Source organism: Vipera berus (genome assembly GCF_964194415.1).
Source record: "Vipera berus genome assembly, chromosome: 5".
In the NCBI taxonomy this organism is placed as follows: Eukaryota; Metazoa; Chordata; class Lepidosauria; order Squamata; family Viperidae; genus Vipera; species Vipera berus.
In genome coordinates, this window is record NC_138207.1 from 5,732,568 (window position 1) to 5,746,751 (window position 14,184).

Genomic DNA, 14,184 nt, shown 5'->3' on the forward strand with positions numbered 1-14,184 from the left:
TTTACCTCAGTGGTCAAAGAGGCTCAGTAACATATCCTGGATAAAATCCTGATTTAAAGGGGTCCAGAAAATAAGTGTCATTCAGGTATATCTGCAGTTACAAGGACAATACTTTCCCAATCGTTTAAAAATTGAGAATTCTAGACTACCTCTGATCAGGTGTCTTACAGATCAAGGTAGTGCCTTGTCAGTGTTGATTTTTAGTAGCCTCCTTTATTTTCCGATTTTTAATATGCTGTACAGCCCAGTTGAAAAAATTCTAAGCAGTTGTAATAGATAAAAACATACGCATATGCAGCCACAATGAAACGTATACATGCTGGACTTAAAATACAATAGAATTGGTTAAAACGCTGAATGTTAATGTCCTTTAAGCGTACAGAGACTCATCCTATACTTAAAGCAGTGCTGATTGTCCCCTGAATTGTGAAGACAGTCCCGGCCTAGCTGATTTAACCAGATTGGAGGGGCAAAGGTGAAGCTGACAAATGCAGCTCTCATTTCCCTTTGCACTGTCTCCGTTTTTGAGATCTGCAAGCTGAAAACAGTCCATACGACAAAGTGGTTGGGAACATTGCTTGCATTCCATCCTCCTGCCCATTTACCTCATTGTGCTTATGGCCTTGATTAACTGAGCTTTTGCTAGAGGTCATTCTTCTGCCCAGATCCTTAGCTATGTTGCCAGCAGTTTAGGTGGAAAATTCCCCAAATGCATTCAGAGAGCCACTGCGTCTGAATCCATAAGGCTTTTGGGTCAGATTATTTTATTTAAATCTTTCGTCTCTCGTGATTTATAGCAACTGCTACAGTCTTAACATTTAACCAGAAAGTGCTTTGTCCATGACAGTGCAGAGAAAGCAACTCCATTTTCATATGGCTAATACCCATCACATATAACCAAGTCAAGCATATGTTTTCCTGCAAGATGCGGAGGCGAGATGCTAATTGAGATATATTCATGGATGCCATGGCAGACGTAAAATCCCAAGGTGTTCTTGACTGGGCAACTTTAACACGGGCCTTCAAATCAGGAGCAATAAAGTCAGGAGCAATCCACTGCCATAAGAGTATAATCACTTTCAAGGGGATTAGGCAAAGTGATTGTTCAACAAGGTGGAGAGGGCATTATGAATATCCCTGTACTGCTTCAGCCACCAAAACACAGCAGCAAATATTCAAAATTAGATTAGAACAGCGGTGGCGAACCTTTGTGGGCATGCGTGCCATGCCCAAGAGATGGCAGCTGTCCCTCTTCAACCAGCCGTTCGAGGTCCCATGTGGCCAGATGCATCCGGGCACGGCTGGTTTCCCTTCCCCCCACTCTGTCTCGTCCCTCCTGGCCTCACATGCTCTCCTTTTCCCAGGCATGACCTACTGCATCGCCTCCTCAGCTGTCGGCCAGCTGTCCAGCTCAGAGGTGGCTTGTCTGAACTGCTGGCGGTGGCCTACGTAGCCCCAGAGTATGCCGTTCACGGAGCCGGCAGGCTGTGGCTGCTGATGGACACCGTCGGCTCCCATACGCTCGCTGGCCTCTGTGTGCGGGGGCCGATGGTGTCAGGCAGCAGCTGCCCCTACCTCAACCTGCCCCACGGCAATGGCACCCCCGCCCTGCCTTGCCTCGCCTCACCCCGCAGGACGAGTCTCCTGCTCACCGCCCCACCTGCCAGAGACCCCCTGGATCTCCCCCAACCCTGCCTGCCCCCCAGAGGCATCCCTCCCCACGAGCAACATCGAGGTGACCATGCCCACCTTGGCCACAGCCACCCAGTCTTCCATGACCACCACAGCCGCGCCCACCTAGCACCCAGCAATAAATAAGTGGGTTTTGGGTTGCAGTTTGGGCACTCGGTCTCTAAAAGGTTCGTCATCACTGGATTAGAACTTCTGCTCAGTGAGATGAAATTCCTGTAGATTCCTAGCCTAAAGCATAAGGTTGCCCTTACTTTTTTTGATATTTTGGTAAACTTATATTGATTGAATATGGGAGGTTTGCCTTTGTTAGTAGAAATCTGCTTATGTGCTTATGGATAAATCTCAATATGTATTTCTGTATATTTATCTCAACTGTTAAGTTTCAAATTAAATTACTCCTGGCTCCATTGTCCCATTGCTTTCCTAAAACTGTCAGGAAGCTACTTAGTGTGTAAAACTGCTTTTAATTGCTCCATTGCATCATTTCTGTTTGAATAATGCAGGGTAAAGGTGAGTTTTAGGGTAGAATTTGCTTGCTTCTCCCTTCAAATTATTTGTTGCTAATAAGGAAAGCAGCTAAAGAATTAGCAACTGAGATCAAATGATGTATTTGAAGGGGAAGATAAGGAGCCAAAGCAGAATTTAGTCAGGCTACCGTTAGCCTTTGCTTATTATCTTTGTGGACAAGCTTTCTTTGCCTAATCATTCAAAACCATTGCTCCAGTCAAGAGGTAGAGTTGAAACACCTGCATGCAGAATTACTTGTGGTGAATCATTCTTTCACATTTAAACCACTGCATGAAAAGCCTTTGTCGAAGGGTGTCTGCTTTTCAGTTTGGCCCTCGCTTGTTATTTGTTTGCAGAACACTGACATAAAAGCAAGAAAAAAATATCATATCTATAGTTTGGAGTATATATGAACAACGCTGGTTCCAATTAATCTGCATACAGGTAATCCTCGATTTATGACCACAATTGAGTCCAGAATTTCTGTGGCTAAGCGAGTTTTGCCACATTTTACGCCGTGGTTGTTAAGGGACTCTGGCTTTCGCATTGACTTTGAAGGTTGCAAAAGGTGATCAGATGACCCTGGGTCATAGGTGTGAAAAGTGGTCATTAGTCCCTTTTTTAAGTGCCATTGTAATTTTGGACAGTCACTAAATGAAATATTGTAAGTTGAAGACTACCCATACTAGTACAGAAACTTGGAATATTTTATACTCCCTGTGTTATCAGCAGGGATCGATTGAATTAAACCTGAATTCTAGTGGCTGCTTCACTTAATATTAAAGAGTCTAGTTTCATTACCACAAAATTAGGTCACAAAGCAGTTCCCTATTGCCGGACAGCATTGGTAGCAATGTTTTTCTGTTGTCCAATTGAAATCTACTTCTTTGTAATTTAAACATGTTATTTGCCCAACGAACAGAAACAAGAAAAATGAATTTCAATAGGTCAGAAGCAAGCATACTACAGTGTAAGTTGAGTTAGTGATTGAAGGCTTCCCCGACATCTTGTGTGATAGCACAGATTATTGTGCAGCCTGAGTGAATTTTTTTGATACTATTATGATGCCTATGATCTCTCTTTTATATTTAATCAAATTCGTTCTGCCTACTCTGACTTTCATTTCAGGCGGAACTACGAGGACAAAAGTTCCTCTTTCTGATTACTGGAAGAGTTACTGGAAAACATTTATCTGTATTTGGTGTGAAATAGTTCTTAGTAGGCATGTTTTCTGAGTCAGATTGCTTTTTTACCTTACCTCAGCAAAATTTAGTCATTCCTGTTAGCTATTTGGTAACTTTCTATAGAAAAAAGAGTAATTAAAACAATCCATTGCTTAATCAAGAATTTTCTAGTGCTGTAACTATGTGGCTATAGTGGTTGGCCAGCTCATCTAACAGATGTGTATTATTCTCAAAAACTGAAGAAATGAGGAAAAAGGGCTTGCTGATGTTGCTTAGATTAAAAAGCTGTCTTAAAACAAATATGGCAGCCTGATTTGATTATTGAAATTCATCTTCAGCTTTAGCAGGGGTGGTTAGTAAGACCATCTACTTTTTCTTTCTTTCGACTTACTAGCTAGGCTTTCTTGAAGCAGATTTTCATCCTAAGTGTTCACTTAAACATTTGCCACATTCTCATGGCATATGGATTGAGACTAAAAATAGACCATGTATAACCTATGTCTCCTGAACAGAGAATTCACATAACAGTACCAGGAGATGGAGAGCAGACTTCAGATACCTGGAACAGAATTGGCAGGGACAATTTAAATTTCAGAGGAAAGTCAGAAGGTTTGGGATAGATAGATTGGGGAAAAAATTATCAAAGAATATCTTGATATAAAGAAAGATGAATCATTAGAAGGTCAAGAAATCTAGAAGAAGCTTACAATGTGGTGTATTTATTATATTTATGCATTTAAAAAGATGCAGTATTCTGTCACAGAAGGTGAAATATAAGGAAGTAGTGCAGATATGAAAATTGAATAAATCCCCAGGACTGGATGATTCTTCTCTGTAAGGCTTTCAGAGAAATTCTTACCAAATTATTAAACTAATTGATGATTGATTTATGACAATATTGATATAACAGAAAATTTTATACATCTTTTCTATAGAGGGAAGTGATCCAACCTGCCTAGAGACACGTGGACTGTAAGATTTTTTTTATGGCTGTCCTTGGAAAGAGGTTAAATAGCTTGAAGAGATAATTTGGGATACATCTTGAGTGCAATCAATAATATTAATGAGAAAAGCTTTTGATAGAAGGGTGTTTTTATTTCAGGTCTAAAAGAAAAACTGCGGCTTGGATTTTTCTTTATGGATCAAGAGTAACCTCAGAGAATTATTCAAGCAATAGCACTTAGATTTAAATACTGCTTCCCTAGTTCTTTACAGCCCTCTCTAAGCGGTTTACAGAGTCAGTATATTGACCCCAGCCATCTGGGTCCTCATTTTACCCACCTCGGAAGGAAGGCAGGCTGAGTCAACCTTGAGCCTATCAGGATCGAACTCCAGGCTGTGGACAGAATTAGCCTGCAATACTGCAACTTAACCACCGCCACGTTGGCTCTTTAATTGACTTTGGCTCCCTGTGCTCCACGGTTCCTGACACCCTAGATCAGTGATGGCGAAACTTTTAGAGACAGAGTGCCCAAACTGCAACCTGAAATTCACTTATGTATTGTTGGGTGCTGGGTGGGCGTGGCCCATTGGGTGACCGTGGCCGCAGTGGTAACGGCAAACTGGATGGGACTAAAAAGTTCAATCACTCAATTCCAGCTTTGCGAGAACTTTTTGCGAGAAGTTAAAATTGATTGAACCTTTTTTTTTTGCTGCACACGGCGGCGGAGGCCTAAAGCGAAGGTTTTTAAAACCCAGTTGAAGGCCAAGGCCTGGGGTGACAGTGTGTGTGCCCCCACAGAGAGGGCTCTTTGTGCCATCTGTGCCCTAAGTTCACCACGGCCCTAAATGACCTTTGGGATCTTCTTTCTCCTTGCTGGCAGCACAAGTCTTTTTTCCCTGGGATGTACTCAGCGGTTTCCTTGGTGGTTTCCTTGCCTGCTACTGGGGAAGACAGCATCCCGTGGCCAGCAGTTACGTGAATGCAGGATGGGGAGGGCAATTAAGCTGGACCTGAGCAGGGGCAGCTGTGGCTTCCCTAGCAGAAGAGGTCCTTTTGTGTCCTGCTGCTGGGCTGGGACTGTGCTTTGTGTTGCACTGCGGCTGGGGTGGGTGGTGGTGGGGAGGTCTTGCAGTCTCAGAGTTGCTTTGTGGCTGCCTTGCTCTTGCGCATATGCGTGGACCCTCTTTTCCTAGCCTTCCTGGGCTTTTGCTGCATTGCCTCACAACTGAACTCACACTTACTTACGTCATAAATTGAAGGATTGCTTTATACTCATCCTGGCTAGGAATAAGTTAATGCTTTATCAAAGGTTAACTTTCTAATTCAAATGATGCCAACCACATACGAAGACAAAGAATGACAAAGACAAATAACATTTCATTCAATCAGACTAGACTACGGTTCAACTTTAGGAATGAACAAGACGCAAAAGTCATTTGGGGTTTTGTGTGCCTAATGATATACTATTAAACTAATTGTTTGCCTTGGATTATGTTGCTACGTGGCAGGGGAGGGACTCCCCAAAAGCTTATTTAAATATCTTTGAACTGTTACCAGTTGAAGTTTCCAGTGCATTTTAATTAAATAATAGAGTATTAAAAGTATGGAAGAAAGATGAAAAAAAGCCCAGACTAATTGCTTCTTTAATATTGCCAGAATATTAAATATTTTTATAAATGCAGTCATTGCAAGAAATGATTCCTGGAGAAATATTCACTAATAAACTGCAAATCTAACCTTTAGTAAATAAAGAGGAAACCTTTTGAGACTTTCTCCATGGAACGATCAGAAACACTGCATTGATTTTAATGCCTTCAAATACATGGCTGGATGGGTCTGTCGCTGCTGCTGCGCGGTGAGACTGGAAAAGACCCCCCCAAAAAATAAGACCTGGTGCCTCTTTTGGAGTCCCCCCCCCAATAAATTAAAAATTAAGACCAAGTCTTATTTTTCGGGGAAAAATAAGTATTAGTTCCAAAAGAGTTACAGAAGTAAGGTGGAATACTTAGAAACTTGACCAAATTTGAAATAATTACAATACAAAATACAGACTATTGTTAGAAGGTAGATATAATACTGAAATATGATTTGGAATTGGCAAGTCAAAGATTGTATAATGGATGCAGTATCTAAATTGAACAAGGTATTCTAAAATACTTAACAAACACTTAACATACGTACATACATGTATGTATGTGTGTGCACACGTGTGTGTGTATGTATGTATGTAGGGACGTGGTGGCTCAGTGGGTTAGGACACTGAGCTTGTCGATCAGAAGGTCGGCAGTTTGGCGGGTCAAATCCCGAGTGCCACGTAACAGAGTGAGCGCCTGTTACTCGTCCCAGCTTCTGCCAACCTAGCAGTTCGAAAGCACGTAAAAAATGCAAATAGAAAAATAGGGACTACTACGGTGGGAAGGTAACAGCGTTCCGTGTGCCTTCGGCGTCTAGTCATGCCGGCCACATGACCATGGAGACATCCTCGGACAAGCGCTGGCTCTTCGGCTTTGAAATGGAGATGAGCACCGGCCCCTAGAGTCGGAAATGACTAGCACGCATGTGCGGGGGAACCTTTACCTTTTACCTTTACATATATGTATATATGTATATATTCGTATGTGGATCTTTGGTTATTCGGGTTTTTCCCCACGTAGAATTGAATTCTACGTGGGGAAAAACCCGAATAACCAAAGATCCACATACAAACACCCGCGAAAACCTCAGAAAACAAATATATACATACAGGGAGTGCAGAATTATTAGGCAAATGAGTATTTTGACCACATCATCCTCTTTATGCATGTTGTCTTACTCCAAGCTGTATAGGCTCGAAAGCCTACTACCAATTAAGCATATTAGGTGATGTGCATCTCTGTAATGAGAAGGGGTGTGGTCTAATGACATCAACACCCTGTATCAGGTGTGCATAATTATTAGGCAACTTCCTTTCCTTTGGAAAAATGGGTCAAAAGAAGGACTTGACAGGCTCAGAAAAGTCAAAAATAGTGAGATATCTTGCAGAGGGATGCAGCACTCTTAAAATTGCAAAGCTTCTGAAGCGTGATCATCGAACAATCAAGCGTTTCATTCAAAATAGTCAACAGGGTCGCAAGAAGCGTGTGGAGAAACCAAGGCGCAAAATAACTGCCCATGAACTGAGAAAAGTCAAGCGTGCAGCTGCCAAGATGCCACTTGCCACCAGTTTGGCCATATTTCAGAGCTGCAACATCACTGGAGTGCCCAAAAGCACAAGGTGTGCAATACTCAGAGACATGGCCAAGGTAAGAAAGGCTGAAAGACGACCACCACTGAACAAGACACACAAGCTGAAACGTCAAGACTGGGCCAAGAAATATCTCAAGACTGATGTTTCTAAGGTTTTATGGACTGATGAAATGAGAGTGAGTCTTGATGGGCCAGATGGATGGGCCCGTGGCTGGATTGGTAAAGGGCAGAGAGCTCCAGTCCGACTCAGACGCCAGCAAGGTGGAGGTGGAGTACTGGTTTGGGCTGGTATCATCAAAGATGAGCTTGTGGGGCCTTTTTGGGTTGAGGATGGAGTCAAGCTCAACTCCCAGTCCTACTGCCAGTTTCTGGAAGACACCTTCTTCAAGCAGTGGTACAGGAAGAAGTCTGCATCCTTCAAGAAAAACATGATTTTCATGCAGGACAATGCTCCATCACACGCGTCCAAGTACTCCACAGCGTGGCTGGCAAGAAAGGGTATAAAAGAAGGAAATCTAATGACATGGCCTCCTTGTTCACCTGATCTGAACCCCATTGAGAACCTGTGGTCCATCATCAAATGTGAGATTTACAAGGAGGGAAAACAGTACACCTCTCTGAACAGTGTCTGGGAGGCTGTGGTTGCTGCTGCACGCAATGTTGATGGTGAACAGATCAAAACTGACAGAATCCATGGATGGCAGGCTTTTGAGTGTCCTTGCAAAGAAAGGTGGCTATATTGGTCACTGATTTGTTTTTGTTATGTTTTTGAATGTCAGAAATGTATATTTGTGAATGTTGAGATGTTATATTGGTTTCACTGGTAAAAATAAATAATTGAAATGGGTATATATTTGTTTTTTGTTAAGTTGCCTAATAATTATGCACAGTAATAGTCACCTGCACACACAGATATCCCCCTAAAATAGCTATAACTAAAAACAAACTAAAAACTACTTCCAAAAATATTCAGCTTTGATATTAATGAGTTTTTTGGGTTCATTGAGAACATGGTTGTTGTTCAATGATAAAATTAATCCTCAAAAATACAACTTGCCTAATAATTCTGCACTCCCTGTATATGTATATATGCGCCCCCCACACACAGATAAGTTCAGCACAAGCTAATTCTGAGAAAAATGGGGATGTACTATGCTCATGACTTACCTGTTACTTGCCAGAGATATCAGAGAAGCTTCTTGTAGCAAGTAGATTTGTGAACTCTGATAATTTCTTTGCATATTACAGTTGAGGAAACTAAAAGATTGGTTTGCTGAAAAGCCAATTGGTAAATTGACTGCCTCTACTGTTTCTTCTCAACAATAACCATAACATTCTCTCCTATAACTGTAGATTGGATATAAGCACCATGGGAAAAGAAGACTAAAAATTCATCATGATTGGAGGCCTGTTCATTTATAATCATAAGGGAGAAGTTTTAATCTCCCGGGTCTACAGGGATGACATTGGGTAAGTCAGAGTCTTCGTGCGTTACTTTTAAACCCTGGTACAACTTGTTGCAACATTTGAGCTGCTGTTGCTGTACGTTTTGTGCATGTGAAACTTGTGTACTGTGTGTTGCATGCAGGCTGTGTTCATTTTGATGTCTCATGGGATGTGTTACCTTACATTATTCCCAGGCACTTAACAATGAAAAATAGGCATTGATTGAAGCAACTCTCTTCTCCGAAGACTCAGGGCGGCTTACAATCTAAGCACAAATCAACGTGCTTAGCAATAGCCTTCATTCTATGTATATGCCTGCTTATTAGGGCTTTCGGGTGGCCCCAAGCGGCATTATTACAAAGTCAGCTTATTGCCCCCAACAATAACACCAGCTGCCTGCAATCAGTGCAGGTTCGCATCCCACCAGGCTCAAGGTTGACTCAGCCTTCCATCCTTCCGAGGTAGGTAAAATGAGGACCCAGATTGTTGGGGGCAATAAGCTGACTTTGTAATAATGCCGCTTGGGGGTGTGTGTGAAAGCCCTAATAAGCAGGCCATATACATAGAATGAAGGCTACTGCTAAGCTTGTAAGCCACCCTGAGTCTTCGGAGAAGGGCGGGATATAAATGGAATAAAAATAAAAATTAAATAAATAAATAAATATATATATGTATGTATGTATGTATGTATGTATGTATCTTTCTCTTGTGTTATTTCTTTTAACTAAGTTTTTCAACACTACATTGTTATAGTTGCATAAGAAAGAGGAATTTGGGAAGATGATTGTTTAAAGGTCATAATTTGAAAAAATTGAAAAGGCATATATATACATACAGCTGTGAATGTTCTACAAAGAAATGATAGAAACAATATTAAAACCCTGCCAAATATAAAACTAAAAAGAATATATTAAAAGATCTAGCTACATAAGAATATTTTAATCCCACTTGTAAATTGTAATACTTTTTTCCATTGTATGTGCCCCACCAGCCTTTTCCAACAAAGACAGAATGTTGACTCATTATGTTCATTACAAAGTATGCTGTTTTGTAATATTGTTTATTTTAATTTCTTCATTAGTTGAATTTAGTTGCTGCTCAGATTATGTTGCAGAATTAGAGATAATTTAAAAACTTTAGAAAGGCTTAAGTGATCAGCATATAGTAATATTGTGTGGCAATGTGGAATTTTGTTGGAAATCAGAGTTCAATATTTTGTATAAGCATTGAGGGCAATGTCCTGCATAACACTGAACGGTCAGTTCACAAACTTAAGTAAGTATAGCATCATCAAATTAGGCAGGCTGTAGGCATATTATAAAACTTACACATGAAAATATGAAATCAATGTAATAATTAAGATAGTATTACTTTTATAAGTAGATGTAAGGAACAGATTAGCTATAAAACATTCTGCAAAAAGCTTAAATGCTAGCCTCATTATCCTTATTGTCTACAAGATGAAGGTGATCGATTTATATAACTAAATGCTAAAACACTTATGTCTATTTGATTGTAATCTTCAATACTGCAAAACAGTGCATCGTAGGGCAACAATTTTTGAATCTATATACCTGAAATGGTATAGATTATGTGTAAAACCAGAACATAGGACAACATTGAATGTTGACCTTATACCCTATGTAAGAAAGACAGAATATAAAATGATACTGTATATTCAAATATTTTCTGATTCAAAGAATGGTGTTAAAAGATATACAGAAAATGTATTTTTTGTGATCAGCTGCTTGTTGGTTTCTCAGGGTTATCACAATACAGACTAATAGTTTTGATTGCTGAAAGATTGTACATATATGGACTCCTTGTGCTTATAGCTTGGTTGTTTACTTGCAGACATTTCATTACCTGACTTGGTAACATCTTTAGTGGTAGAAGAGAATGGGGTCTGCTTTCTGTATAATTGTGGATCCTATATGTTGATTGGACACTGTATTTCTTTGTCACAGTTTTTTGGTCACCCAGTGAATGAGAAGACTGTCAGCTTCAGAGTTTTTCCCCTGTCGTGTGGGTCTTTCACACAATTCAGATTGCCTCTTGCATTCTTTTAAAACCGTATTTCTCTATTTTACAATCCCAATTACAACACAGTGGGGGTATAATACCTTCCTTTTTAAATATGCTTTTAAAATTTTGTTTGAAACAGTGTTTATATAGCTACTACAGGTGTCAGGAAGCTGTTATACTCGGGCTGTGACCTTATCTGACTGAACTTACAAAGTTCTGTTAAATATTTTCATAACAGAATTCTCTTCCTGATTAAGAGAAAAATGCACACTAGTATAAATTGAATCCTTGATGTGTTTATTCATACCTCAAAGGATTTTCCTGAATTGGCAGATTTGTTCGCTTATTTATCAAATTTATATGCTGCTCATCTCACTGTGTGAGGAGACACTTCTAAAGAAGGATAATTATGTTAAGCTCCAAGCCAATTTTGAAATCTGAAAGCTGGTAACTGTTCGTTGTTGTCCCTTTTGGTTCCTGGTTATCTGAGATCAGGCTGGAGATGATTACAACCACAAAATAAACAGAAGGATTGGCAGGAGTTGCACTGTCCCATCAATCAAAAGCTATTTCAGATGTTGGCTTCAGTATCTTTCCGCATCATAAAATAAAGAGACCGATATGGATTCGTGCTTAAATCTATGATCACACAGCCTGGTTGCGCCATACTGTACAATTCATATACCGCTTGCCTTTTCTTAAGAGCTTTTTTGCTTTTCTGCCTAGCCCAGCTTTTCTTTACCTGGTTTCCTTCCAATATCTTAAAATATGCATAAATTCCACTGAGCATGTTGACTGAGCAGTGGTCATACTGATTGCGAACTAGAATTATGGGGCTGGGAAAGCTGGCCTAGAGAACGTAAATAGTGCCTTGAAATCTTTTTGTGGGAGGTGGGGTTTTCTGTCTGTTGTCTCTTCTCCTTTTGGTTTGATTCATTGTGCTTTGTGTGTATGTGTGTGTTCTAACCTTTCTCTTGTTGCTGTCACTCCTTTTCTTCGCTGACGCCATTTCTGTTCATCCCATCTCATTGGCCGCTGTAGTAATAGGTAAGAGAAGAATGGCAGGAACTCAACACGGGGCACCTGGTGTATAAAGTCAAGCTCCCTTTTATAGCATCGTTGACATTAAGGCAATGTCAAATGAAAAACAGTGATAATGTGAAGTTTGGCTCATGTCAGAGCAGGCCAGTTATTACTTTTATCATTTAAGAGACTGGAGCCTACAGATTCTTAGACGCTTAGAAGCTGGAGACTTCCCCTTTCTGAAAATGTTTGGTATTTGAGCAGTTATCAGAAAAAGAGATAAAATGTGTGGAAAAATTCATTCAGTAGCAATAATCTCAAATCAAATATCTTATTAAAATTTAACTTTCTTAGAAATCTACAGAAGTCCAGATGATTGCTACGCTGATCTTTAAACTTGACATGAATAATGGATTTGGGTTTGATTCCTCGGGAAATTAATCCACGGCCCTAGTAACGTTAATCGGTATATTTTTGCATCATTATTACAAAGAGGTCTCGATCTGTTGATATAAAAGTTAAATAATATATGATGCTGGGCACTTGAGTGAGAAATGGCTGTCTTGGAACCTCAAAGTGTGAAATGATAAATGGAAGACATCAGTGTGTCCTTGAAGATAGAATTGATACTTGATCAGTGCTTTTACTGTGATTGAAAACATTCAATGAATTTTCTAGGCTTTTCCCTTATAATGACATCGCCCACATGTGCTTAATAAAATATTTCCTCTGAATAAAGGTATCTTTATTCTTTTAAGCAACTGATTCCTCTGTTAAGTAAGTATTGATTAGAGTAATAATAGCGTGTGGTATTTTACAGTATGCACTTTGTATAGATAGTACTTGTTGATATGAAAACCGGACCCTGCAATTGCAGGAAAACCGTAGGATGAAGAATTGTTAACAGTTGTAGTTTCTTCCATCTTAATACGTCTTTTTAAACTTCATTCTATGTCTCTTTTTTATTCTTTTTTTTAATTAGTTTTCCAATATTACAATAGTATCTTTAAAAAGCAACGTGGTGTCTGGGTTACAATAATTCCATTTCAGTCAAATACATATTATTACAAATCTCCAAATTGTTGTAACCAATACTTCCTCTCTCTTGTTTCCTTTAATACATACTATCTCTTATCTAAATTAACATACTTCTCATAGCTATCCATCAGTCATTTAACACTTTTCTTATATTTGTCAATACTTTAGTATATTTTATATTTTAAGATTCCATCTTTAAAACATCAAACACCTTATATATTTTTCCAGCTTTAATTTTACATTGATATTGAAATTAAACATTTTAAAATTTCTCATCTTCATATTGCTAAATAACCTCTTTTCCCTTTACACAATTTTCTCCAATACGTAGTAAATACACTTCTTATTTATCTCATTTCCATATCAGTGTTAAAAAGGTAAAGGTAAAGGTTCCCCCGCACATGTGTGCTAGTTGTTTCCGACTCTAGGGGCCGGTGCTCATCTCCGTTTCAAAGCCGAAGAGCCAGCACTTGTTCGAGGACGTCTCCATGGTCATGTGGCCGGCATGACTAGACGCCAAAGGCGCACGGAACGCTGTTACCTTCCCACCGGAGTGGTCCCTATTTTTCTACTTGCATTTTTACGTGCTTTCGAACTGCTAGGTTGGCAGAAGCTGGGACGAGTAACAGGCACTCACTCTGTTATGTGGCACTCGGGATTCGACCCGCCAAACTGCCGACCTTGTGATCGACAAGCTCAGCGTCCTAACCCACTGAGCCACAGCGTCCCTTATATCAATGTTAGTAGTACAATATTAAAATGGTAGTCATTAGGATACCAATTGAGGACCCAGATTGTTGGGGGCAATTAAGCTGACTTTGTAATAATGCCGCTTGGGGTGTGTGTGAAAGCCCTAATAAGCAGGCATATACATAGAATGAAGGCTACTGCTAAGCTTGTAAGCCGCCCTGAGTCTTCGGAGAAGGGCGGGATATAAATAGAATTAAAATAAATAAAATAAAAATAAATAAATAAATTGCAAGGAGGAGAAAGAGGAGGAGGACAATATATTCTTATTTCTCCTTTTTAATTTCCACATATTAAAAATTAACCAAAATTTCTTCTGTTTTAACATTTAATACATCCTTTCATGTCACTACA

At 39.7% G+C, this 14,184-nt stretch overlaps 1 protein-coding gene across 1 annotated transcript in view; it reads left to right on the plus strand.

Moving 5' to 3' along the window:
* The window catches only part of AP2M1 (adaptor related protein complex 2 subunit mu 1), a 49,869-nt gene that overhangs the window by 3,838 nt on the left and 31,847 nt on the right, over positions 1–14,184 (plus strand). Inside the window, exon 2 of the mRNA XM_081329471.1 lies at positions 8,905–9,021. Within this exon, the coding sequence (XP_081185597.1) occupies positions 8,948–9,021 (74 nt within the window). The 5' untranslated portion in view covers positions 8,905–8,947. The remainder of the gene's footprint in view (positions 1–8,904; positions 9,022–14,184) is intronic.